This window comes from Mugil cephalus, chromosome 20, assembly GCF_022458985.1.
Source record: "Mugil cephalus isolate CIBA_MC_2020 chromosome 20, CIBA_Mcephalus_1.1, whole genome shotgun sequence".
Lineage (NCBI taxonomy): Eukaryota > Metazoa > Chordata > Actinopteri > Mugiliformes > Mugilidae > Mugil > Mugil cephalus.
Window position 1 is genome coordinate 4,188,230 of NC_061789.1, and position 25,989 is coordinate 4,214,218.

General features: G+C 42.3%; 2 protein-coding genes across 3 annotated transcripts; both read left to right on the forward strand.

Moving 5' to 3' along the window:
- The first annotated feature begins 863 nt into the window (after nucleotides 1–863).
- Nucleotides 864–12,474, forward strand: LOC124998461 (casein kinase I). Its single transcript, XM_047572886.1, has 11 exons — nucleotides 864–1,100; nucleotides 5,057–5,147; nucleotides 5,348–5,458; nucleotides 5,592–5,740; nucleotides 6,670–6,898; nucleotides 9,047–9,217; nucleotides 9,300–9,448; nucleotides 9,548–9,743; nucleotides 9,842–9,981; nucleotides 10,714–10,781; nucleotides 10,877–12,474. Exons 2-10 carry the CDS (start codon nucleotides 5,072–5,074, stop codon nucleotides 10,744–10,746), a joined length of 1,254 nt encoding a protein of 417 aa, XP_047428842.1. The 5' UTR covers nucleotides 864–1,100; nucleotides 5,057–5,071; the 3' UTR covers nucleotides 10,747–10,781; nucleotides 10,877–12,474.
- A 561-nt stretch (nucleotides 12,475–13,035) lies between these two features.
- Nucleotides 13,036–25,750, forward strand: LOC124998460 (transmembrane protein 184B-like). 2 transcript variants are annotated; one of them, XM_047572883.1, is made up of 10 exons: nucleotides 13,036–13,481; nucleotides 17,197–17,433; nucleotides 19,192–19,357; nucleotides 20,528–20,618; nucleotides 20,699–20,774; nucleotides 20,863–20,954; nucleotides 21,229–21,398; nucleotides 21,487–21,681; nucleotides 22,634–22,660; nucleotides 23,574–25,750. In XM_047572883.1, exons 2-10 carry the CDS (start codon nucleotides 17,197–17,199, stop codon nucleotides 23,801–23,803), a joined length of 1,284 nt encoding a protein of 427 aa, XP_047428839.1. In that variant the 5' UTR covers nucleotides 13,036–13,481; the 3' UTR covers nucleotides 23,804–25,750. The 2 variants fall into 2 exon arrangements, with proteins under 2 accessions (XP_047428839.1, XP_047428840.1); XM_047572884.1 differs by lacking the exon at nucleotides 22,634–22,660.
- The last annotated feature ends 239 nt before the right edge of the window (nucleotides 25,751–25,989 follow it).

Genomic DNA, 25,989 nt, shown 5'->3' on the forward strand with positions numbered 1-25,989 from the left:
AAAAAAAAAAGAACATTTTAATGACACAAAGAGCTGAAGGCATACGCGTCGAGGAAAAAAAAAAAAATGGACATGCCAAATCTTATCAAACTGTGTGGAGCGGGTGGGATGGGGGGGAGGGAGGACGGGGGGGAGGGAGGGAGGGAGGGGTGGGGGGGACGGGTTGTTTACAGATGCAGAGTGAAGCGTTACCGTACGTTTTTAAATGTTCTGTTGTTGTGTATTCGTTTTAAATTAAGACAGGCTTTAACACTCCTGTTCAGTGTTTTTGTTTTGAGATTTTACAAAGGATTAAAAAAAAAAAAATTATTTAAACAATGAGAACAAGATTAATAAAGATGAAAGTATTGGCTTCTAAGGTTTTTTTTTTTTTTTCTTCTTTTGTGTCGATTTGTGACTCGAATAAAATAACTCTGATCGGAGAGTCTTGTTCGTACGTGGATGGAAATTAAAGTGATGTTCTGCTGCTGTGGAGCGTCAGCCTACTGGAAATACAACAGTAGAAGAAGAAGAAGAGGAGGCTGGAGAAGAAGACGGGAGGCAAAAAGTTGTTAAGTTGTTTCAAGTTGTTTTATTGAACCTTGAAGGTGTTTAATCAAAATATATTCCCTACTTTCCTGAGTCTGTTGTATCATGCAAAATGAAACACCATTAATAATTAATTATATTTAATCGTGATTAATAGAAATTAATCCAGGACAACCATGTGATTGATCTGATTTAAATTTTTAATCGTTTTAGAGCGCTAAAATAAATCTAAAAGGTATTGTAATTAAAGAAGTAATGGTCAAACTGAAGGAGGAAGGAAATGTGACGCGTCCCTTTAAAAACTGACGTCACCGACGCCGTAAAACGCGCACGCGCACACACGCCGTGAAGCGACGCGGAGAGGAGGAGAGACCTGCTGCGGCTCGTGCTGCTGCTGCTGCCGCCGGAGCTTCTTCTCAGGGACCATTAACAGGGAGGACTGAGCTTAGAGCTGGGAGGAATGAACGCCGCCACAATCCGCTCCCATCCTCCTCTACCCGGGCCCCTGTCCCACTGACAACCACTGGATCACGACCTCCGCCGAACCAGCTCTCGGACGAACATAATATCGGGTGAGTGTCGGGTCCGGGGACTGGGGAAACCAGGGGGGAAAAGGGGCCCGATTCGGCCGATTCACAGTCTCCTATTGACGGCTTAACAGGGGGGGGAGAGAGAGGGGGGAGGGGGGCGAGTAGTAGGGGATGGCTATCTACTCAGGCTGGACTGCTACACAGATGGGTGCGGTTATAGGCATCGTAAAAGAAAAATAAGGCTAAGTTTGATAAAAATACACCTTTTATCTGGACGTTATTTCAAATTTGGCAGTTGTAACGTATAACGGACCGACTAACGTATTAGCATACTCGGCTAATGCTAAAGCCTGCGGTTGGTTTTCTAAACTAACGCTACTAAAAAGCGTATTATTAAGCGTATTAAATGCACAAGCGACTATTTAGACGTAGAATTGTTAAAATATTTAATTAAACTTAACGCGGTAGTTTGAAGTATTTTGCTGTTAACACAAGTGACAATATCAAACTGCACTTAGTAACTGTAGATGTAGCCTGTTGTGAGTTTTTAACGCACACAAATAAAAAGGAGTGACATTATGCAAGTTTATGTTACATAAAAGCACGGATTTACCGAGGAGCGTGAAACATAAGAGCTGTTTGTGTGTAGTGACAGCTGCCTCAGTGTGAGAGGCGTAACCTTTTCATGTGATTGTGAAATCTTGTGGTTTGACATTGTTTTTGTCTCTTTCTTTTTTTTTTCTTAACAGACGAAATGTTCAGTGTCAGACGGAGCGATTTACAGTTGAACTGCATGAGAAACTTTTTTTTTTTTTTTTTTATGTCACACTTTGGTTTCAGGGAGGATTGAGGTTATTGCAGAGATGTATAGACGGGTTTAGACATGGGACACGTCCTCCTCAGGACATCCTGTCTCCAAACAGATGTGTACTGTACCATCTTAACCAGTCCACCGTAGCACATGTTGGTTTTTCCACAGTCTCAGACTCTAATGTCAGTAAACAGGAAGCAAAATGCCTCATTCAAACAGATGTATAGATGGTGCTGTAAGACATTTGATAATATCTTGAGTTGGAAAATACCCAAACACTTTGCAGATTCATGCTTCAGGCCGGATTAGACCCTGTTTGACACCTTGTTTTTCTACCTTCGTGTTTCTGGTCCACCTGGAAACTCCTCACGTCGTGTTTTTTTATTTTTTTCTTCCCCCTCGTGGAGCAAACTTGCTCAGAAAGAATGACTTCTTTCCAGCCTGAGAGAAACAAGCAGATCAAGTGGAAAAACAACATATTGCAGATAATATGATTCATGAATCATAAGAAACCGATTGAATTGATAAAAAAAAAACACTTCTAGAAATGTTTTGACCTGATAATATGTTGTTGCCTTATTATATATTAAGAATTGCTTTCAACAAGACCAAGTGTAAAAAGTAAAAATACAGATAATAAATAGAAAATAAATTTAACCCGCTGGTTGTTTTGCTGCCTCCATGTTTTTGTCCATTCTGGTGGTTTATTCCAACCAGATCAAGTGTTTACACAGTTATTATGAGTTCAATCAGAAGAGACTGGATCAGTCAGATGTAGAAAAGCATTAGCCCCAAAAAAGTATGTAACAGTTTGATCTGGTTGTGGAATAAAACGTTCTTTCTGAGCATCAGGACGGACAGAAACATGGAGGCAGCAAAGCAAACCAGAAGTTGAATAAAGGTGGAATGAGTGTGAGCAGCAACGTTGGAAACAACATCTTCTTCTACTGAATCAATTCAGTGCTGTCACTAAAGTTGTAGAAAAGTTTTCTTACATTAGATTTAACTCTATACTTTTGGCATAATCACTTTTTGTACCAATAAAATATTTGAATTGATTTTGGGGCATGTTTACACACATTTATATGATCAGATCGTTTCATTTAGCCTCCATGTAAAAAGGTTCTCTGATCAGACTCTCAGTCAAGATACATAAATATTGTCCATCACGTTTAAAGCATGAGATAGTGGGTTAATCGCTGGAAAACTAAACAACCGTCTGAAACACTGTTTAGCGTCACACGTCACTGTCTCTGTAGCAAGTAATTAATCTGTGGCACTTGAGCATGTAGCGTAGCGATTAGCGTTGCTCCCTTAACCAGGTTCCTGTCTGCAGCACGTTAGACGCCCTCTCGGTGTAATGAACCCTAACCCATTATTAACCCAGATCCATCTGCCTCCATCACATCCACCGTGTCTGTCTGTCGTCGTCGGGTGGAGGTGTTGATGATGAGGTCTGCAGCGTTGGTCTCGGTGTTGATTTCACTTCGAATGAATCCGTGGCTCACAACATCTTAAAAGTGGGATTAAACCGTTACTGCTCACAATCAGGCAAAAATAACGTGTTGGACATTTTAAAGGAGACTCTGGGTGGATGTGGACTTGGTGCAGAGGAGCAGCTCTGCAGAGTTGGTGATTGTTCAGCTTGAGTTGAGTTGGCACGTCCACAAAACTGAGCTCATGTTGTTTTTCAGCTCTCGAGAGTTGTCATGAGACTTTTAGATTCTTCCGGGGCCTCTCTCTGCTTACGTTTCTTTAAATCACCTGGTTGAATGTATCGAGTCACAAAAAATGGAAGCAGTGAAAAGTTTGAGTTAGGAGGAGTTAACGTATAGAATAGAATACGCCTATTTTTCATTGTATAAGTAATATTATTCCATATTGTCCCGCGGTTTAATCGGTTTAAGTAGTTTAGTGACTGGATGGCTCTGGGGAAGAAACCGTTCAGGAGTCTGTGTGTTTTTATGGCTCTGTTCTGCCTGAGGCCATGAGGTCAAACATTGTATGACTGGGATGTACGGAGTCACAAGTGTCCGTTGCTACAAAAGGGCTCGTTTTGCACAGATGATGCTCTGATCCGTTCTCTGCTTCCTGGTTTTCACGAGACTCGTTCGTGTGACAGTGATGAGGCCTGGTCCGTGCTCCGTGGCTCTTCCCTCCCTCGGCACTGAACAGCCCAGAGCTCAGATTTGCTTTTGCAGTGGCTGCACAATGTGGCGTGGTAGAGTGAGTGCTAAATAAGTGATGATCCTGCTCCGGCGTCACGTGCAGCTTGGCTTAAAAAAAAAAAAAAAAAGAGAAACTAGCCTCGTTTCTTCACGAGTGCCAAATCCTACTACTCATGCATGAGTTGATTTCGGTTCACTCGTCATCCTTGTGCACACTGGTGTTACATTAGGTCCTATTATGTTTTTTTTTTTCTTAATTTTTTTCACTGATCTCATGATCTAATCCTGTGTTTCTTGAGACCAAGCAGCTGATTGTGCTCGACTCAAACACGTGTGTCTGGGATTGATCCTGGGATCTGTCTCAAGCATCTTTTAAGAAAAGTCCAGGAAATGGTCTTTGTGTCTTCAGCTGAACTGTCCAGTAGCTCATCCCATAATGTCCCAACAGACAGTTAATTAGGCACTAGTGAAAATGAGTTAATTATAACAGACCTGCATTAAATCTTCCTTCACGACTGTTTCAATGTTCAGTTTATGTTGAAGCGGAGGCGGAAAGTTGCTGATTAAACCAGACGATGTTTCTGGAGGATGTTGTTAAACACTAAAGTCACGCGTGAGTAGAACGTGGTGCTGTTCGAAAAGTCTACAAACCACAACCTCCAAGATGAAAACACAGCTGAATCAACACCTCAGTGTTACCTTAAACAAATGAACACATAACCTTCAACATCACATTTAGTGCAGGTTTGTTAGAACGTACTTGTTTTTGCTAGTGTGCCTAATAAACTGGTGTGTGAGTGATGGTTACTCTTAAGACTCTTTTTATAATTTTGTTTGTTACCTCTTTCTATTGTTAATACTTGTGCAAGATTTGGTTTTCATGTGTCTTATTTTTATATATTTTATTACTTTTATTCCATTTGTATTTGACTCACTTTCTGGGAGCAACAGCAACAAAACAATATCCTTTAATAAAAGTCTTCTCTGATTAATATTATCTCCATTTTTCTGTTTGACAGTGACATCTTGCAACCATGGAGCTGAGAGTGGGGAACAAGTACCGGCTCGGGCGAAAGATAGGGAGCGGTTCCTTCGGAGACATTTACCTCGGTGAGTGGGTTTTTCTATTTCTGTGTTTCTTACCCAACTTTCCATTTGTCTCTGCTGCTGAGGCTCTTTCCACATTAGAAGTTTCCTTCTTCATCTGTTCACTGAACTTGACTTTCCTTCTCATTGCCATCTTTTTTTTGTTTTTTTTGTTTTGTTTTTCTGTGGTAAATGCTCAGCTGTCCTGTTCCTTGTTTCCTCAGGTGCCAACATTGCCACCGGTGAGGAAGTGGCCATCAAGCTGGAATGTGTCAAGACCAAACACCCACAGCTGCACATCGAGAGCAAGTTCTACAAGATGATGCAAGGAGGAGGTGAACTAAGGAAAAACCCAACCAAACCTGCAAAACACAAATCTGTGTGAATTTAATAACCTCACATTGTTCTGAGTGGATCCCACTATGAGGACACTGTGTTGATTTGTGTGTGTGTGTGTGTTTTCACTAGTGGGTATTCCATCCATAAAGTGGTGCGGTGCAGAGGGAGACTACAACGTCATGGTGATGGAGCTTCTCGGCCCCAGTCTGGAGGACCTCTTCAACTTCTGCTCTCGGAAGTTCAGCCTAAAAACTGTCCTGCTTCTGGCAGATCAGATGGTACGACACTGATTTTATTCACTTCCTTTACCCGAGATCTCACTGTGGTCGTGATCTACTCGCCTATGTTTTCTTGGTGTTTGCTCTATATATAAACATTGCACATGATTCCCCCCCCTGAGGCTCCTTTAAACATTATAGATGTTTTGGTCTCTGCTGCTCTGGTGCAGCCAGTGTACTTGGTGGTTTCAGTGTCTTCTGCTGCCCTAGATATTTCATTTCACGGATCGCTCTCTCTCTTTCTCTCTCTCTGAAGCACAGCTCCTTTCACCTTTTGTTCCAACCGAAGCCACGTTGCTGTGTCAGTCGGTTTATACGGGGGGGTTTGACTCGCTACTTATAGCCGGGGGGTCATCACCTTCCTGGACCCTGTCATCATAAATCCTAAAGCCACCTCTCTGCCCCCCTTTCAGCTCCTTTAATGTCTTACTTTGTGTTTCCACCCAAACTACTGGGAACTGTTAGTCCTAGGAACTCTTCCTCTACACGGATGATTGTCTGCATTTCTACCCAAATCTAAACAGTCTCATAGTTTAATAATTTATCTGAACTTAACTTAGACCCTGGTTCAGTAGAAACTGACTGAATCTCCAAAGGTTCCTGGGAAAGTTCCTGTTCATGTCACCGTCTTTAGGAGTATTAAGGATGTTGCTGGTTCATTCTAGAGCATTTAAACACAGCTGATTTATTAACAGCAGATACATGATGGTGGGTGTTTGGGAAGAACAGGTGGATGATGGTTTCTGAATAAATATTAAAATGCACAAAAACTAATTACAGTTTAAGCGTAATCAGTTTGTCCATCAGTTTTCTTTTAACTCAAAGTTTTACTCAAATGGTGAGGTGTTGTTAGCCTGGTTTACGTTGTGATGACCTGAGTACCCAGTATCTGCGTATTAAAATGTATTCTTCGCCCCTCCCTCCCCCAGATCAGCCGCATCGAGTACATCCACTCCAAGAACTTCATCCATCGAGACGTGAAGCCCGACAACTTCCTGATGGGCCTCGGCAAGAAGGGCAACCTGGTGTACATCATCGACTTCGGCCTGGCCAAGAAGTACCGGGACGCCCGCACGCACCAGCACATCCCCTACAGGGAGAACAAGAACCTGACGGGCACCGCGCGCTACGCCTCCATCAACACGCACCTGGGAATCGGTAAGATGCAAACCTCCGTCACTCACTTTTTACTGATTCACACACCGGTGGAAGCAGCGGCTCCAGATAACGTGACCGGCCAGTGGGACTGTGTGAACGCTGGGAACTAAAAACCTGACTGACTTTAAATGGTGTCGGACTAAATCCTCATTAACACGTTCTAGTGGAGTTCTGTTATCATCACTGCTGTTCACGTTTGTTTCACTGAGTTTCGTTGAGGCTCACGTGTCTAAACATGTTGATGATCTTGATTAAATGAAAGAGGAATCCAGCAGAAATGCAGAACACATTCTCTCATCCAGTTGTAAAGCTCGGTGTTCTGTGCAGATTCTCCCCAGACCTGATTAATGTAGGATCCACTGTAGCACTTTTTAAATCTTTCAGGTTTCTGCAGAGCTGCTGATTCTCTCCTTTTTTTTCCAGACTGTTGTTCATCTTCCCTTTGCCCCTACAAGGGTTTGTTTGTGCCTACTGCCTGTTTACAACCAGCCTATCAGATTATACACAGGATGTGAGGGGAGATGGATTATGTGGATGTGGTCTAGGATGAAAAGGCGCCTGCTGGTCGTCACCATCATTGCATTATAATGCTCTAAAGCGCCATTCACGCTAGATTAGTCTAACCTGGACCAGGTCACGTGGTTTAGAAATTACCCCCGACCCTCTTGTGTTTTAGTGGCGTCCGTCTACATCATCCCAGATATGATGCTGAGGCTCTGTCGCTTTATGTGTGGAAATAAAACATTATGTCAAAAGACTATTGATCCTGGACAATTAACAACTTACCAGGGAAACAGAGCAGATTATTCTGTGACTTTGCAACAAATATCTGTATAACTTCCATATAACACACACAACCTTCATAATTCTTGAGTGAAAAGAGGCAGAAACACAACAAAACACAAGTTTACAAACTCCACCTTTACCAAAGTGATGATGTCCACCTCATCTTTCTGCCTCTGCCTACGTGGTTTTCAGCTTTTCTAACAGACGCGTCATAATTCCCGATCGGGAAGAGGCGGAAAAAGTCCCTGAGATGCTGATTTAGATGACTTTTATTTTTCTGGGCCTCTCATAGGAGAAATGTGATGTGTAATTATTCTTTACAAGTTAAAGACATGACTGATTTGCACAGGATTTAGATCATAGACGTCATCCACAATCATCACAAATAATTAGAAGCCTCCGTTTAATTACCAGCCTCATGTAAATGAGATTTTACAGAAGTATCAGCTGCATAGTTAGAACCAGAGCTTGTCGTGGAAAAACTCAACGAGTGAGAGTTGTTGAGATTAATGATTCAGACTCAGTTGTTGGTTTATTTGCAGATATTCTGCACAGAATGAGACACAGAGTAAAACCCAGAGAGGACAAGTTTTATAGTCCACGCTCAGGTTTGTTCCACGTGGATCTGGTGAAAGTGAACTTTCCACGTCTTGACTCACCTTCTTTCTGCATAGAAAAGGGGTGAGAAGGTCAAGAGGAAGTGTGAGCGGAGTCAAACTAAAAGGTTTCTGCACAGAAAATGTAACGTGATGCTGCACTTTTTATGAACTTTCGCTGAACTTCTGCTGAACTTATTTTGACTTGTTATGAACTCGTGTCGGTTAAAAGGTCATTTACGCAAATACAGACGGTGTTTATGAGAGAAGTAAAAATACAAATGTAATTTTCCATCACAAGTTAACATAATTATACATTTTCATTACTTAACATGTGGTTGGATCAGTTTAGTTATTAAGTTATTAAGTGTCTTAGTCCTTAAGTGATTTTATATTCTGTCAAGAACAAGAACCTCACTTAGAAGTTTAGTTTTTTATTTTAGATTTGTCTCGACTGTAGAAACAGACAATTCAATAACCTCAATTCTTCAGAAACGCAAAATGTGAATAAAATGGAAGAGCCACACATAAATGTCCAACCAGCTACCTCCATCTTATCCTCACATGTCCAGCTTTATTTATTTATTTTTTTGGTTTTGGTAACTTCAGCCTTCCTGTAACAGTGACGTTTTCAGAGCCCTGTAAGCCGTGACTTAGCACAGGCCATTAAAGAAGTCTGGCTGTTTTCTGGGCTAATTCGCTCTCGCCGCATTAAAGGGGACATCTGTTTTCTCACCGTGCGCGCCGCCGTGTTTTGTGTCCACAGAGCAGTCCAGACGTGATGACCTGGAGTCCCTCGGCTACGTCCTCATGTACTTCAACCTGGGCTCGCTCCCGTGGCAGGGCCTGAAGGCTGCGACCAAGAGACAGAAGTACGAACGCATCAGCGAGAAGAAAATGTCCACGCCCATCGAGGTTCTGTGCAAAGGTTACCCTTGTAAGTGAACCTCGTAGAGTTACATAAACAGTCGTCAGCTGTTCTGAGCCGCCGCTTAATACTTAAATTTTTTCTTCTACAGCCGAGTTCTCCACGTACCTGAACTTTTGCCGTTCACTTCGCTTCGACGACAAACCCGACTACTCGTACCTACGACAGCTCTTCAGGAATCTGTTCCACCGACAGGGCTTCTCTTACGACTACGTCTTTGACTGGAACATGCTCAAATTTGTGAGTTCACGTCGTCGTTTCTAACAGAAGCATCCAGGTTTTGCTTACAGCTCCACCACAGTTCTCCGAAGCTCACGCCGCGTTGTCTCTGTGTGTCAGGGTGCCAGTCGGACGGCTGAGGACGGGGACCGGGAGAGGAGGGCGGGGGACGACAGGGACGAGCGGATCGGAGGAGCCCCCAGGGGGTCTGCGTCCCGGGGCCTCCCTCCAGGTCCCAATCCTGGAGCTCCCAACAGGGTCAGGAACGGGCCGGAGCAAGCCATCTCTAACCCCGCCTCACGGGTGCAGCAGTCCGGTGAGTGTTCCCCAGTGATACGTGGCTCCCAGTGGAACGTGTTTCTCTTTTATTATTTGAATCAAGCGTGGCCTCTTTTTCTTGTTCGTCGTTTCTAGGCAACACGTCGCCACGCGCGATCTCTCGTGCGGAGCGGGAGAGGAAGGTGAGCATGCGGCTCCACCGCGGGGCTCCCGCCAACGTATCGTCCTCTGACCTCACGGCGCGTCACGACCAGTCGAGAATTTCTACGTCACAGGTGAGAAAACAAGTCTTTGTTTCTGAGCGTGTTCGCTTCACATGGGCTAAACGCCAGAGGAGGAGTTTTTTGGAGGAACAGAATCGTGAGCCTTATTCAGAATTTGCGGTAACGTCAGTCCTGTGTTCACACCTGACGTTATAATGTGTCTCCAGCCAGTTTGTAAATAAACATCAACAAAATTTGGGTGCAGTTTTGGGTTGGAACATTTTACAGCTTCTGTCTCTAATGGATCACGAGCTAATGTTGTTTCAGAACCACGGACAGCGCTCGTCTTTGTATGTGCATCATGACTTAGCTAATTAACTAACACTCAAAGTTCATTTAACCTGCACAAAACTCAGATTATGGTCTCTGGTAATTAAGGTAAATGACGACACCGGTGATTGAGTAGAATAGTAACGTAACTTCAACACGGTCCCATCAGTAAATAACCACATGCTGATACATTATTTTATGACAGAATCTGTGCGCTCGTATCAAACACTTTTATTCGTTCATTTTTGTTTAGATGCATTTCCTATTTAATTTGTTATCGGCTACAAGAACATACAATTTTAAAAGCCTCTCATTAGTCCTGAATGTGTGTTCACATCAACCAAAGTAATGAGGTCAGATGAGGACAGAGATCTGGCCTCTTAAATGCAGCCTCATCATCTGATCATTTTATGTAGTTGACAGTGAAGTTGGAATCTGAAATAAAGAACTTGTTTCATTCTGTGTCGTCTGCAGGTCAGCGTGCCGTTTGAGCACATGGGGAAGTAGAAGTCTGTGGCACTGCATGCACATGAAACTGACAGGTGAGGAGGTCGAGCTCCACTTTCTATTTATTTTAATAAAGTTTCTTAATAAAGTCACACGCCTTCACTAATGAACGTCCGTTTTATTGTTGCAGGGCTGCAAGGTCTGTTCATGGCTACGGTTTCTTTTCCTTTTCCTTTCACCTTGTTTTTATGAAAAGATGATCGCTAATGGACACGTTGGAGAAGGACAGTAAATCTGAAGGATCCAGGAAAATACATGAAGGTGTCAAACAGGCTTCTTTCTCTCATGAATCGCCACAACACAACACAACAGAAGGAAAACGACAGCGCTGCACCCCGGGCCTCCTCCTCCTCGAAAAGTTCTCTTAAAACTCCGACAAAATGTGAAGAACTGTTGGCATCTAAGGGGTGAAAAGGCATCAGGGAATGACTGAAAAAGGCTTAATTAACAAAAAAAAAATCTTAAAATTCTTTTTGAAAGACGGCTAGAAGACGTGAGGACATGCAGGTGAGCGGACAGTGGACACACAGGAGGACGTAAAGGACAAGCAAGTGATGTTTTAGCTGTTGTAAAGTTTCCGGTGAAGTAGCGATCATCATCTCTTTTGTGATGATTTCCTCAAAACTTAGCCATCAGTCTTCACCGCCCCTTACTTTGCCTGTTTGTTTTTTTTTTTTTTTAAGTGTTTGGTTTTAATGTTAGTGGGTAAAGTGTGATAATACAAAGACAACACTCCTGCGTCTTGAGGGAAAAACCTCAGGAAAATTCGACCAGAGACCACAGCTGCCGATTTTGGCTAACAACCCGTGGCTGCAATTTTTACGATAGTTCTTAATGTTACCGTTTTTTTTTTTAATTCTTTTGTTATTGGAGATAACGGGGGCAGGCTCTGTTTGCGGGGGGGGGGGGGGCATCTAATTATTTTTGTTTGTTTACTCACTGTAAATATGTTTTTTTGTTTTTTTTTATTTCAACGTAAAGCCAAATGTGGTTGTTTTTTTTTTTTTTTTTGTTTGTTTTAAGATGTAAAGTAGAAAAACGTATACTAATGGGGGGAATAGGGGCTGAATTATTTGTGGGGGGGGTATTTAAAGTACATCTGTGGGTCGGGCTCTTGTTGCTGTGCCAGCTGGGTCATCCATCATTTTGTGTATGTGTGTACGAGCGAGAGTGAAGCTGAATCCCTTCTAAGAAACTCACGTTCTGTGTTTGAATGCGGTTTGTTTTATCTTAGTCTCTATTTATGTCGTTTTATTCTCCTGTCCTTTTTTATTCTTGATTTTCCACTATTGTAACTTATTAGAATTCCCTTTGTTTCCTCTTTCTCCTTCTTCTTCTTCTTCTGTTCCAACTCAAACACTTTTAGGGCTTTTCCCTTCTGCAAAAACTGAACACGCCAATAGTTTGATGTCACCTTTTTGTTGTTAACCTCCAGCAACCTCGAAGATGTCATTCAGAAGACGGATGCAATTGCAGGGATGTGTAAATAGCCGTGTGCTGTGTGTGTGTGTGTGTGTGTGTGTGTGATTACCTTTGTACAGGCCACCGTGGACCCAGTGGCACCAGAACTGTGCGGTGTTGGAAGAGGAAGAGGCGATTTTTGGGGGAGGGTGGGATTTCACTTTATGTATTGTGTACTGATATCATGTACAGTTCTTTTAACACACTTTATTTACAGTATTTGTGTATATTTTATGAAGTAATAAAACTTAATAACGTTGCTGACAACTTTCTGACTCTGTCCTTTGTTGATGTTTTTATTATTTTTACAGAATTTATTTACAGAAATTGTTACAGAATTTTCCTTTTGATAAGTTAGTTGATATATATCTAATTATATATATATCTGTCCTTTATCAGCCAGTAAACACAGAGTGGCACAGTTCTTTCTAACCATTCACTTGATGTACGTACAACAACCATCCAGAGGCTTGTGATAGTTGGACATTCCCACAAACGGTGCATCAGATTTCCATTATCATTTTTGACATTTCCAACACAATGAATTATTCATCAGGTCTAATCTGTTCAATCACACAGAGTTCCAATAATATCACTGTACAGTCTTATATTGTGTTAATCTTTACATTATAAATAAATATATTATTATTATTGTCATTATTATTATTACCCCTGGTGTAGATAATGATGGTTTTGAGGGGGAGGAGGATATTGTTATTATTTTTACTGTTAAAATAATGAAAATAAAAAATGATAATCACAAAAACAAAAACAAAAAACATCTGGATTGTGAAGTAAACTGGAAGCCTCGCCTGCGCATGCGCGGAACTGCTGCTGCTGTTGCTACAGTGACGAGGGTGAAGTAACGGACCATCAGCGGTGGCTTAAAAATGTCAGAAAAACACCATTTTTTCTCTTTTACGCGTGTTGTAAATCTTTGATCGAGTGAGTCGCTTCTTAAAAACTCGCTACTTTTATTAGTTATTGACCAATTAAGCGCTAATTTGGCCGCAAACGGAAAACGCTAACCGGGTTAGCCGTAAGCCAAGCGAGGCTAACAGAGCCCGACCGCACGGCTTTTTATTTATTTATCCGGAGAGGAGAGGCGTTTCCGGGCTTCAAACTATAATGCAGAGAACATATAAGTGGCTGGTTGTCGTCTGAATGTCCTCAACATAACTCGTATGTGCTCCAGTTAAAAAAAAAGAAGAGGAAGAAGCTGTTGGCTAGAGACGATGAGCTAAATTGATGCCTGAAATCAGCGCAGATCGGAGGTAAGCAAAGGATGGAAGATTAGCTCCAAAAGGGATTTATTCTTATGTTTTACGCGTTTTTCCTCTTAACTGTAAATACTAATACTCATTTATTTGACCACACCCTTTTTCTCCTAAACGAAACTCGGTTGTGTGCACATATATTCTCTGTGTTGTTCAGCGCTGAGTAGCCTTCTTGTGTTTTCACCGTGTTTCTCGTATGTTTAGCTCCACTGGCCTGAAAAAACCCACTGGGGCCTTTAACAAAGACGGATGGTGTGATCGAGGTCAAAGTACAAAGCATTTGGGATGAGCGTATCGATCCAGAAATATCGACACTCTTTATCTAGATGTGTTTGTTTTGTTTGTTTGTTTTTTTAGAATCGAACTTCACATCAGAATATCGATACCAAGTCCGCTTTCACAGTAAATATTAATACTGTTATTATGACACCGATTCTGTAATCAGTTCTAAAAAATAAAAAGGCAAAGTAAGTGTAGAGAAATGCCCCAAACCTGAGAAAGATGGTGGAAACCCTTAAATAAATTCACAGTGTTCATCACAGGCTTTCAGGAAAAGATCATGTCAACATGCTGTTGTTTCTTAACAGAAACCTACAAATGGGAAATGATTTATAAATAATTTATAATGTGACCAAGTTCTGTCAAGTCGTAACCTGAAGACCGGTCTGTCTGTTCCAAGAAGAATGATATCGAAGTCAGAGCAACTGTTTTTATTTTCAATTTAGTTTTTTTAAATGTGACTTGCTCAGATTTTTAGTTGACTTGTTGATTTCCACTTGTTGATTGTTTAATTCTTATACAGAGGTACAAAATACATGTTTCATAATTACATTCACAGATGTTAAAAGTCATCATTTTCATATACACAAGTAGACATCTAAAAGTATCTATAAGTATATACTATAAGTAGTATGTTAACCTTGGTATTACTTACAATCGTAATTCGTGAATCGAAAAAATAGTTGCATGGCACGTCCCTACAATGTGTGTTATATCAATAAAGCATTTAAAAATCAGCTGGACTTTAGAGAAGACGTTTCATTCGAGTAGCTTCTTCACTTCTAAGGGACTGGTGGGAACTTTCAGGTATAAATAGGAAACTCTGTGGGTATAATCCATCAGGAACTGGTGCAAATAATTCCCATTAATGGCTGGATACTTACCTGTTGTTGAGGGTGGAGACTGTTTGTCCCTATGATTTCTGCCCTAATGACTCATTATAGTCGTAGGCTCCAGTCTCGAGGTGTGAATGGGGTTGAAACTTCTCGGGGACAGAAGTTAAGACTGGATTGTAAATTGATGGCAGTTTGGATTACGTCTATAGAGTACGTCCTTTACTCCTCATTCAAATCATCTGTCTGAGAGAAGACAGACACTTTTTGGATATACCATGACCTGAATGACTGAGAACCTTCACAGCTGTACAGTGCATGTCCTGAAACGTACCCCAGGGTTCAGTCTGTGGGATAGATGAGCTGCTTCCCTCCTGGGAACCAGTGAGCTGTTGTTGTAGGGACCTCACCCTAGATCTCATTTATTTTTAATCCATTCACAGTTGCACGAGCACTGACGAGCTGTAGAAGTACGATAGGTGAAGTAACTATAAGTGATTGTCTGGTTATCGTGGCACGTGTCAGTAGGTGAAGTATATTAGGGAACAAGGAGACATTTTGTCCTATAAGTTGATGTTGGGAGCAGGAAAAATGGACAAGTGGAAGGATTTGAGAGAAACTGTGATGCTAGATGACTGAAGTCTTTCTTTGTCTTCCTTGTATTCACCTAGAGTCGACTGTATTCAGTCTAGTTAATCTTTCTGGGAAAGTTAAAGTAGTGTGGAGAGGGGAGCTCGTACCTTTCCAGAAATGATCTAGTCATCCAACGCTGCCATAAACTCCCTAACCCTCTCTGAGAGATTTCTCTCCTTGTCGCTGGTTCCAGGAAACGTTTCTCTTCTTTTTAAGTGAGCGTTCAGTATTTGTTGTTGTTCTGGTCAAACTTTACCTGTGTTGATTCTGTTTTGAGATTTATTTTGATGTATTTTGATTAATGTTGATGAGTAAAGTTGGTAGTACTGAATGATTATCTCACCAAATATACACATTGCAAAATTTACAAGAAGTTTTTCCATGTGGTCGACATGTTTAGTGACGTGATTTTGCTTCTTTGGTTTGATGTTTGGTTGCTGACCGACTGAAAACAGAAGAAGAAAAAGAAGAAGTAGTTCTAGTTCTCTTTTTTCTCCTTCTTTGTTTCTTGGTACTTTAGCTAACCGCCGTTCAAACACAAGGAAGTTTTTATTTTATAGCAAACCTAAAACAAATGACTATAAAAGATCCACTTGACTGAAACCTGATACCGATCTGACCCAATCATTTTGGGCTTGATTTGGGCTTGATACCGACAGGGACATACGTAGTTTTAGATGAAGCTGTGTAGCCGGAGACCAGTCATGGCGTCCATGCTGACCCCTGCCTACATCCAAAAGCTCCTAAAATAGAGATATGAACTGATGGCCTGGTGCGTATCTCAACATATTTGAAGAAGAAAAGCCGCCATTCATTGATTCATGGATGTTACTTTCACATGTCCTGCCTACCTATGCATTTTTGGAGTCTCCTTTATGGAAACCGTCACAATAAAGCCGATCCATGGAGGTACCACAGCACGCACATTCAAAGGTTTAGAGGAGTCTACGCCTCAGTGGGTCAGGGCTGGTTTGGTGGAAAATAGCAGCACCTATAAAATATTAGACAGTAAAGTGGTCATAATGTTCTGACTGATTTCATGCAAATCCAAATCAGTTGTCAGCACAATCATTTTCTGTTCTTTAGTGTCGCGTAGCTTCTCGAGTGTGACGTGCTGATGTGTTATCACTTACTGCAATGCTGACTGGCGTTGACTCATCCCACAGCCAAACCTATATTTAGCCGGTGCACAGGGGTTTGAAAGTCATTGTGAAATGAGTTTTCACTGTGAATGATCAGATTATTGGCTTCCTGGAAGCTGCTCCCAGACCCTGACGTAAGTTGGAGGGATGAGGGAGATGTGATTTGCTTGGACGCTGAGGGCGGCGGTGCACGTGGAGTCAGCTTTCTGGACGCTCCTGAGGTTGTGATCTCCGGTTCGGCCCCGTCAAGTCGTCATTAGTGGCGTTAAATGTTTTTTTTTAGAAAATAATACTTTCCCCGTCCGTTTTGTGAAAATCTTTGTTTCGTGTGATGAACGTTGTGCGTAGAGACGTGTTTGTGTGTTGCACTGAGCTCTGAGCAGATCACAGTGAACAGGAAGTGGAGAAAGTGGGTCAGCCGAGATCTCAGCTCATGGTTTTAGGGATTTTCAGCCCGCTCCCCCCTACCCCCCCCGCAACCCACGTCTCCATGCGTGTGGTTTTTACCCTCTTTTTCACCACCCTCTCCTCACCCACCTGCCTTATGCCTCCTCTTTTTTTTTTGATCTTGCTCCATCTGTCAATCCACACGATCTCTCATGCACTTTAGACGCGTGCGCTGGCCTACTTTGCTCTGTATCCCTTTCTGTTTTCTGGTCCCAGCGTCAGTGGATGTCGGCTTCAGATTTAGGTCTCAGAACTGTGACAAAACACGTTTGCCGTTGTTTTATTCATGCCTCATTCATTTCTTGGAATGCGACGACCTGCAGCTGAGTGCTGATATAAAATGTCTCCTCTGCAATCTTTTCTTTTCTTTCCACGCAGATGAGTCAGCTTTGGTGGCGAGAAAAGCGCCTGTCGGAGAGGTTGGGGGGCGACTCCCCTGATGGCCTCCCCCCGCCGGGGTCCCTGGCCACCGTGGCCCCTCAAGGACCCAACGCCTCGTGGGTTCCCGAAGCCCCGCTGGTCACACCGGAGAAGCCCATTTTCCTCATGACCTCCACCGCCCAAACCATATCAGGGTTTTTTGTCTGGACGGCTCTTCTGATCACATGCCATCAGGTAAGGAGGACCTGGTGTTTTCCACTTTCCACAGCCTGTGTGGATACGTACGTGGTCCAACAACAGATGCACACGCTCTTCATTTATCAGCGAGAAGGTCAAATATGATCTATTAGATCTAGTTGAAGCGACGGGTGTTGTTTCAGAGCGACACAGACTGACGAGTGCACAAGTATATATGACTTTTACCAGATACATGTGAATGTTACACGTCTATGTCCTGCAGTAGCTTATTATTAATTCGATTTAATACATCCACGGTGGGTTTAAAAGATCTTTTAAAGAGTTAAAAGAGTTTTTGCTGCATAAACAGCCTGAGATAAACTTAAAACACACACGACTGCTGGTACACGTAACAGCTGATTAAAAGGATTTTAAAAGGTGTCTATTTCAGGGTGTTCAGGACGGTTGCTGCAGATGAAATGACGGATTCTTTTTCGTAGATGTTTTTCTGGGCCAGTAAATCTCTCAGCGATGCAGATAAGTGCAACACGCTGTTATCAGCTCTCACGTTACAGTCAAGTATTTACTCAGCACCCCTTTTATATAAGGGGAGATCTATTGTACCCGGGGGGCCCAGATGAATGATTCGTCTTCCATTGTTTGCCGATGCTCTTCACGTCCGGGCTTAATGAATAAGCTTCCCGTCACTCCGGGCAACAGGTGCTCCCGTCTCCACTCTCGCCGTCATCAGGGGGGGTCACCTAGCAACAATGCCTGCGTGTTGTCACCCATTGTTTGTAATCCTACCAGCGGTGTGTGTCTGTTTACAGGCCAGGAAAGGTGATAGGTGGTGGTGGTGGTGGGGGGGGTGTTGTGTAAGTAGAAAGGAGCCGGGTGGAGCAGACAGAGGTGCCGGTGACAAAGGCCCACCTTGTTTTTTTCCTGCCGTCTGCCGCTCTGAATGGCAGCGATAAAAGCCCCGTGTCAGTTTCCTAAAACAACCACAGGTCTGTTCGCGGCACAGACTCCGTTTCTGCTCCAGTTTCCGACAAACTCGCCGCACAGGTACAAGTTTCACGAGGCTGTGGTTAGTTTGAGGAAGACGTCTTCCGTGTAGTTCATGCATATTCCACTTACCTTTTCATTTTTAATGAGAAAAACTCGTGAATATACACTCACTTGCCAGTTCATTAGGTACACGGTGAAAACAAATGCATTCTTATAGAACAGCCCTGCACTAAATCTGCTTTGTTTTTTTAGTAATATTGAACTGTATGTTGTACTGACATATGTTTCCATTGATTTTAGGCAGTGAACCAGGCTCAATAACAGAAGCATCCTAGTTTCCAACACCATAAATTCATTCTAAACCAAACATCATAACAGTCACGTGGGGGGATTATGTGAAGGACTAATATATTATAATGCATTTGTTTTAACCTGTGTACCTAATGAACTGACATGGTAGTAAATACAGTATGTTTCTTCCCTTCTAATTCTTTTTAATGTGTTCTTGAGTGCATGCGTTTGAGCACTTTTGTCTGTATTTCAGTATTTCCATGGACGTCTCAGATTTTTTTTATGTCCTATTTAGATAATGCAGAATGAAAAGAAAGAAAATGTTATTACTCTTGTGCTATTACTGTTAAACCTTCAAGGAGACTGTTGATATCCTCGTTTGTTAGCGTGCTAAAGCCGAGCAGCTGTTTATACGACACAGCAACCGTTTAACGTCCAGGACTTCGAACCTTTCATAGAACAACTGTAGAACCGTAGAATTCCAAAACTTTACGTTCTGTCTTTCTTCATTTTTAGATCTACATGCACCTACGTTACTACAGCTCTCCAAACGAGCAGAGGCACATCGTTAGGATCCTCTTCATAGTCCCCATCTACGCCTTCGACTCCTGGCTCAGCCTCCTTTTCTTCACCAATGAGGAGTATTACGTGTACTTTGACACAGTACGAGACTGCTACGAAGGTGAGTGGACAAAGGAGCGCGGGGGAGCGGAGGACATTCGCCACGATGACTCCAAGTAGAAATAAAGGGATGTGTGTGTGTGTGTGTGTGGGGGGGGGTATTATTTATGTGATGCAATACCCAGTGGCAGATGGCCTTTATGGTGTCTTCATTTACAAAGGTGGTCATCTTTGTTCTCATGTCTCCGTGGCCTGGTGGGAGTGGAGGGGAGGGGAAACCTGTTTCCTAGCAACTGTGTGGAAATGAGGAAATCCTTTAGAAGGCATCTGAATTTAGCCCGTGGAGGCGGTTTTGGAGGTTTGGAGGTTTGGAGGCCTCTCAGATGGGTTCACCTGAGCCTGGGAGGTACTTCAGGGTGAAGAGTTGGGAAACGCTGCTAAAAAGACGGGCGTCTGTAACATCAGCGAGTCTAGATTAGTAACTAAAACAATAATATTCTGGAGTATCTTGTATGTTACTCTGACAAAGCCAGCGCTGTGCTGACTGGTGACTTATGTCACTGTGCTGCAAACACACTTACCTTTAAGGATCAGCTGGTAGGAGGGCGGAGGCAGTGGGGTGCTGGTATCCGTGGGTTACCCTTAAATTATCCTGCGAGCACCTGGAGCAGCAGATGAAAAACATTCTTACTGAGCAGTGTGGAGTCCAGTCAGGTTTATTTAAGGTCACACACTCTCAACATTTAATAGACTGGAACTTTATGCTCAATGTTTACATTTTCTCGTACATATTTTATGCCTTTAAGCCGGGGTCTCTGTAAAATTTCGATATGTTCTCATAATGACAATAAAGACTCTTGAATCTTGAACAAACCAAACCGACTTCAAAGAACTACCTCCGAGGTAGAGCTAGGGCGTGAACTTCAAGTTTGATTCTGAAATACAGACTGGAGGATTGGAGGAAAGTTGTTCTGCAATTTGGAGCATCTGCGTACTTGATGCCACCAACAAAATGCATTCTGGGATACCTGGTTTAACCGAGTCAACACAAGTTACCTCCCGATGCCTCCCTGATAAAACAGACGGACTAAGTACACATCGGACTGTACTTGGTCGTAGGCACTTTGACTTGGACAGATGATTGGTTTTTCCGTAATCGGTGGTTTTAAATATGAATTTAACTGTAAAACTGAGCCAGTCTTCTTTGCTTTTTATGTGTGTGCCTCCGCAGCCTTCGTCATCTACAATTTCCTGAGTCTGTGCTACGAGTATCTGGGAGGAGAGAGCGCCATCATGGCTGAAATCAGAGGGAAACCTATCGAGTGAGTCCGGTTTGATGCCGTATTCTCTCACTTCCTAACACGTTACTGTTTTATCTTGACGGGTTTTATCTTCACTGTAGGTCGAGCTGCATGTACGGGACCTGTTGTCTGTGGGGGAAGACCTACTCTATTGGTTTCCTCAGGTTCTGCAAACAGGTGCCGATCCCTCTTAGTTTTACTCGTATACTGTACTGTGCTCTGTGACAGTCACAGTTAAAAAGTTCATTTGCTCTTGCTCCTGTAGGCAACCCTCCAGTTCTGTGTGGTGAAGCCCCTGATGGCGATGATCACCGTCATCCTCCAGGCCTTTGGGAAATACAAAGATGGAGACTTCAAGTATGTTTTCACAGCATGTTGAGTTCATTTTCTAGTCTTGAGCTTCGGCCAAATGTCTTTTCAGCTCAATGATTCAAACCTCAAATCTATTCGTACATATTCATAAAACTCCTCCACTGTACAAAAAATATATAGATTTACTAGATTGAGAGACCTTACAGTAACATCTGAACTCCAGTTTTATCTAAAATATTCATCCAAATAAAATCAATCTTCTCATTATGTAGCTCTAAGCTCATTATAAGTTAGTTTCTCTTTGCTTCTTTCCATCCAGCGCGGCCAGTGGCTACTTATACATCATGATAATCTACAACATCTCTGTCAGCCTCTCGCTCTACGCTCTCTTCCTCTTCTACTTCGCCACGCGTGAACTGCTCGTCCCGTACAACCCCGTGCTCAAGTTCTTCATGGTCAAGTCGGTCATCTTTCTGTCCTTCTGGCAGGGTAAGGACGCCTCAGTTTCTGACTCAAGAGGAATGACATACGACGTAATATAAGTGAAGCATTGTTTCATTTGTTCTCTGTGGTCCAGGGATGCTGCTGGCCATCCTGGAGAAGTGTGGAGCTATTCCTCAGATAAACTCGGCCGACTTCTCTGTGGGCGAAGGGACGGTCGCCGCGGGCTACCAAAACTTCATCATCTGCATCGAGATGTTCTTTGCCGCTGTCGCTTTGCGCCACGCCTTCACATACAAGGTCTACATGGACAAAAGACTGGACTCTTACGGTAAGGCCTGTGTGTAGGTGGGTGTGTTTGGAGGTATTCAGAAGATAGAATAAGAAAGAATAAGAGTCTGACAGATGCCAACTTTGACACTAGCCAACCAGCGTTAAAACAGAAGGTGGTTTAGGTTTGTGCCAGAGCTGAAATTGATAACTACAAAAGGTCCTTATGAAAAGCCCTGATATTGTTTATTTGTTTTATTAGGATCCCCATTAGCTGCAGCCTTGTTGAAGCTATTTTTTCTGGGGTCTGAACATAAGTATAAAAGAACAGAATGAAACAGAATAATAACATAATAGAATTAAAAACAACAGAAAGAAAAGGTGTATGGGGGCACATATACACATATACTGATGATACTCACATATACATACATGTGTACACCCATACTTAAGATTAATGAATATGAAAAGAAAAGAGGAAGAATACTGTGATATATCAGTTGTCCATCCCTTGTAACATGATACACAATATAAATAATACAGTATTATTACTATACCTTTTTTTATTCAGTAACTAGATCAGTTGATCACGTTGGTCGTCACCTCAACGTTGACGTCAGTTCATCGAGGTTCCCTCCAACTTTTTGTCTCCAAAGATTCCTCCTCCTTCCATCGCTACAACTCTGACTTCCATTAACATTCGTGGTCTCAGATCGCTGCTCTCTCCTCCTTCATCACAGAAACCAGCTTATGCCTTCTGATAAACTTTAAATGTCTAAAGGCGTGGACATGATTTAATGGTGTTAATGCTTTTCTGTGGCAAGTAACCACAGTATATTTGGAGTAGTGTTCTTTGAGGAGCCCGTTATCTGACGTCCTTTCCTCACTGATTCCTTTCCTTGAAACTCTCTAAAGATGTCGAGTCTTTTCTTCTGCTCTGTTTTCCTTCTCCTTCATTTTCATCTTGACTTTCTTGTCTTTCTCTTCTCTTCTCCGCTGTGCGGCGCTCAAAGGCTCGTTTCCCATCTATGGACAGTACGGTAGGTCTGACCTGGTCCTCGCTGTGTCTCGTCTGCATCTCACGTTTCTTTATGTTGAAATGCCTTTTTTGTTCCTTTAACGTTGTTGGTGCCAAAGTATTTTAGTTTCTTTGAATTATTTTGTCACATTATTTCTGAATTTGTTTTAGTTTGCTGCCCCATGTGAAACACTTATTATATTATAGCATAACATTTGGAATAATGGATGTTTCGCTTTCATCTTGTTTTGTTTTTTTTATTTGTTTTTTGCCTATCAGCAGAATGTAGGGGCGGATATTGGCAAGGACTTCACGATACGATACGTATCGCGATACTTGAATCACGATACGATACATTATTGCGATATTATGATATTGCGATATATTGCAATATTCTATATAGTTCACTGAGAAATTTGCATATATGTACATCAGATGACGCCGATAATTAATTGGACAAATTGAGACAAAAATAATATTAATCCAAATGATCGGCCCAAAACATGACTTTTTCTTTTAAAATTGATGTGAAGCAATGCAAAATCAAAAATAAATAAATAGACTGGAAGAAAAAGTATCGCGATATATCGATATTTTTTCCCACCCTTAGTTTCATGCTAACGTCTGTGTTAGGTGATAAGATCTGAAGGATCATTTAACCTGATTAATTAAATCTTCAGTGGTTTTGTTTTAGGCTCTCGTCAGCCTGAGGCTTGATGAGACTTTAACGTTAACATTGGCTAAGCTACTGTAGGTGTGACCTCGTACTCGCTGCTGCCATCACATATTTATCATTAGTTTGTTCTCTCATTCTTATTTGGTCACATTCTTTGCAACATTTCAAAGATTTATTTGTCACGTCACCCGTCCCCGTCCCCTACTACTCGTCTGTCCCGCTCAGAGTCATTGTGTTAACGCTCCCGTCCCTCCTCCAGGACGCTGCGCCCCGATGAAGAGCATCTCCAGCAGCCTGAAGGAGACCATGAACCCCGGGGACATGGTCCAGGACGCCATCCACAACTTCTCCCCGGCGTATCAGCAGTACACCCAGCAGTCCACGCTGGAGCGAGGGGGGGGGCCGCCGCTGTCCCGCTCCCACAGTAACCTCAGCACCCGCGGGGACACGGAGAAGACCCTCCTGCTCAGCTCTGACGACGAGTTCTGAGCCCTCCTCCTCCTCCCCCGTACTCCTGTAGCCCACATCGTATGTTTAGCAGCTTCGTATATGAGACAAATCACACATTTTGTTTCGACCTAAACAGTCACAGGGTTTTATAATGAAAAGGGAACTCGTTTCTACAGCAGGTAAAGAGAGAAGAGGAATAAAGTGAGGGGGCAGCGAGGTGGAGGGTTGATAGCTGGCCACACTGTTTGCTTTTCTGTTGACGTCATAGTTGTCGTACGTTATCTGTGTTCGTAGGGATCACTACTAATAACTGTGCCTGCATAGAGCATCTTAATGCTGCACAAAATCAGTCAAATATAAGCTGGAGAAAACAAGTGCCACCTTCATCTGAAACACTGCTTCCCTCTTTGATTCTTTCATTTTCTATAATCGTCTCTCCTCCTCCTCCTCCTCCTCCTCCTCCTCCTCCAACTCTCTAACGTTGCCAAATAGTGGGAACAGCAGCCTGTGCTCCCGCTAATGACAGACACTGTCCTAAAGCATTGATTTATAGCAAAACTACAGAACCTTTGAAGCGCTGCGGTTCATTTTAATATATGATTTTAATTAGAATATTTTATTTAAATGTTTGTACTTCTTTGCTGGAGAATTATTATTGCGGAAGTGTTATAAATATACTGCGTATTTTGTCTTCGGTGTTGTTTGAAACAACGTGTAGTAGCCTGACTCCTGGAGCTGTTGTTGTTCGCGGAGCAACGGACGGGGAACAGCTGTAGGAGAGATTTTTTAGCGTGGGCAGAGGGTCGGGCGGAAGTACGGGGCCCACACAGATTACCGAAGAAGCGACACTTCCCCGCAGAGCCGGCACAGCTGTGATGTTCTCTGGACTGTAATCCCATAATTACTTACGTGCAGCACAGATCTGGCCTGCCTCTGCTGGCGCTATCTGTAACGGCATCGCGGCCTGTAGAGTCGTCAGGATGTGGGTCATTACAGACACAACAAGTCGTACTCCGGTATGTGGACATCTTATAGCAGGAAAGAGAAGGGAACAGAAAAAAAAAAAGCCGCAAACCTTCAGGCTGCCCAGACATCCTCTGATCTTTATCGTCTTTGATTTCCCAGAAGCAGATACGAACTGTGTTGGAGTTAATTCGTTATCAGCTGATGTTTGTATGCGTTTTTGAAGTGGCGAGTTTGGAACTCGCTTGCGCTTGCGATCCTAAATGTTCATTGTCGGGGGCACAGCTGATTGGCCCTTTAAGATAACGTGACTTTAGGCCCAACGCTGCCTGTTGAAAACTTTTATTCTTCGCTCGTTATGTTGAATCGAGATTTGCTCAAGTTATACACTGCAGGTAAACACGTGGTACATTACAGTATAGTCCTTTTGAGGGATGAATGTAGTCAAATTAAAGGTCAAGTTTATATCTATCACTTAACTTCCTAAAATTATATTAATTTAGCAAAATATTGAAAGTATTTGCAGCGTCCATTCCAACTGTCTTCCGCTGCTGTATAATGAACGCATCACTTTTGTATCCATGAAGTCAAAGTTTGGTGCATTTTGTTGCTTTAAGTGAAATTCACTACCTTCTACTTTGTCCCCCAGACGACAGCCCATCAAGTGCAGGCATCTTGATTGAAAATACTATCAAATGATTTATTTGATACTTGATGTAAAAGTTGGATGTTAATCTTAAAACTGAATAAATAGTTTTCCTGAAAGAAAAGAATGCTGTAAATAGTCAAACCAAGCAGTGTTCAGGATGGCGACTAATAGATTTGCTTGGCCCAGTGATTTGTTTCAGTTTCAGTTTTTTTTTTCTTGTGTTTTAATATTTCAATTTCATATATACTCCTGTTTTGTTTGAATTCTTTTTGTATATGTTTTAATTTGTATATTGGTAATATCACATGTTTTGATGCTGTATTGCTTTTCTGTTGGTGTTGCAAAGGAAATTAAAGACAGATGGAAGAAAAGGACTTTTATGTGTTTCTTTTTGGACGCTTCTTTAGAACCACAAGAAGAAAGGAAGATAAAATAGCACAATGAAATAAAAATAAAAATAATATATGCAAAAGAACTACAGAATTAGCATGTGAACAAAATCTTTACAGCTACTAAACAAGCTATAGCATAAAAATGTGCTTAAATTAGCTGTACACAAAAAACAAAAGGCAAAATGCTTTAAACATAAAATTTTATGTGGAATATCTAAAAA

Bases quoted from the DNA above. Each gene is read 5' to 3' on its own strand.
- LOC124998460 (XM_047572883.1), top strand. From the start codon at position 17,197: ATGAGTCAGCTTTGGTGGCGAGAAAAGCGCCTGTCGGAGAGGTTGGGG. The intron at 17,434-19,191 runs GTAAGGAGGACC...CTTCATTTTTAG, and splicing joins TTCTGATCACATGCCATCAG to ATCTACATGCACCTACGTTA. The intron at 20,955-21,228 runs GTATGTTTTCAC...CTTTCCATCCAG, and splicing joins TACAAAGATGGAGACTTCAA to CGCGGCCAGTGGCTACTTAT.
- LOC124998461 (XM_047572886.1), top strand. From the start codon at position 5,072: ATGGAGCTGAGAGTGGGGAACAAGTACCGGCTCGGGCGAAAGATAGGG. The intron at 9,218-9,299 runs GTAAGTGAACCT...TTTCTTCTACAG, and splicing joins TCTGTGCAAAGGTTACCCTT to CCGAGTTCTCCACGTACCTG. The intron at 9,449-9,547 runs GTGAGTTCACGT...TCTGTGTGTCAG, and splicing joins ACTGGAACATGCTCAAATTT to GGTGCCAGTCGGACGGCTGA.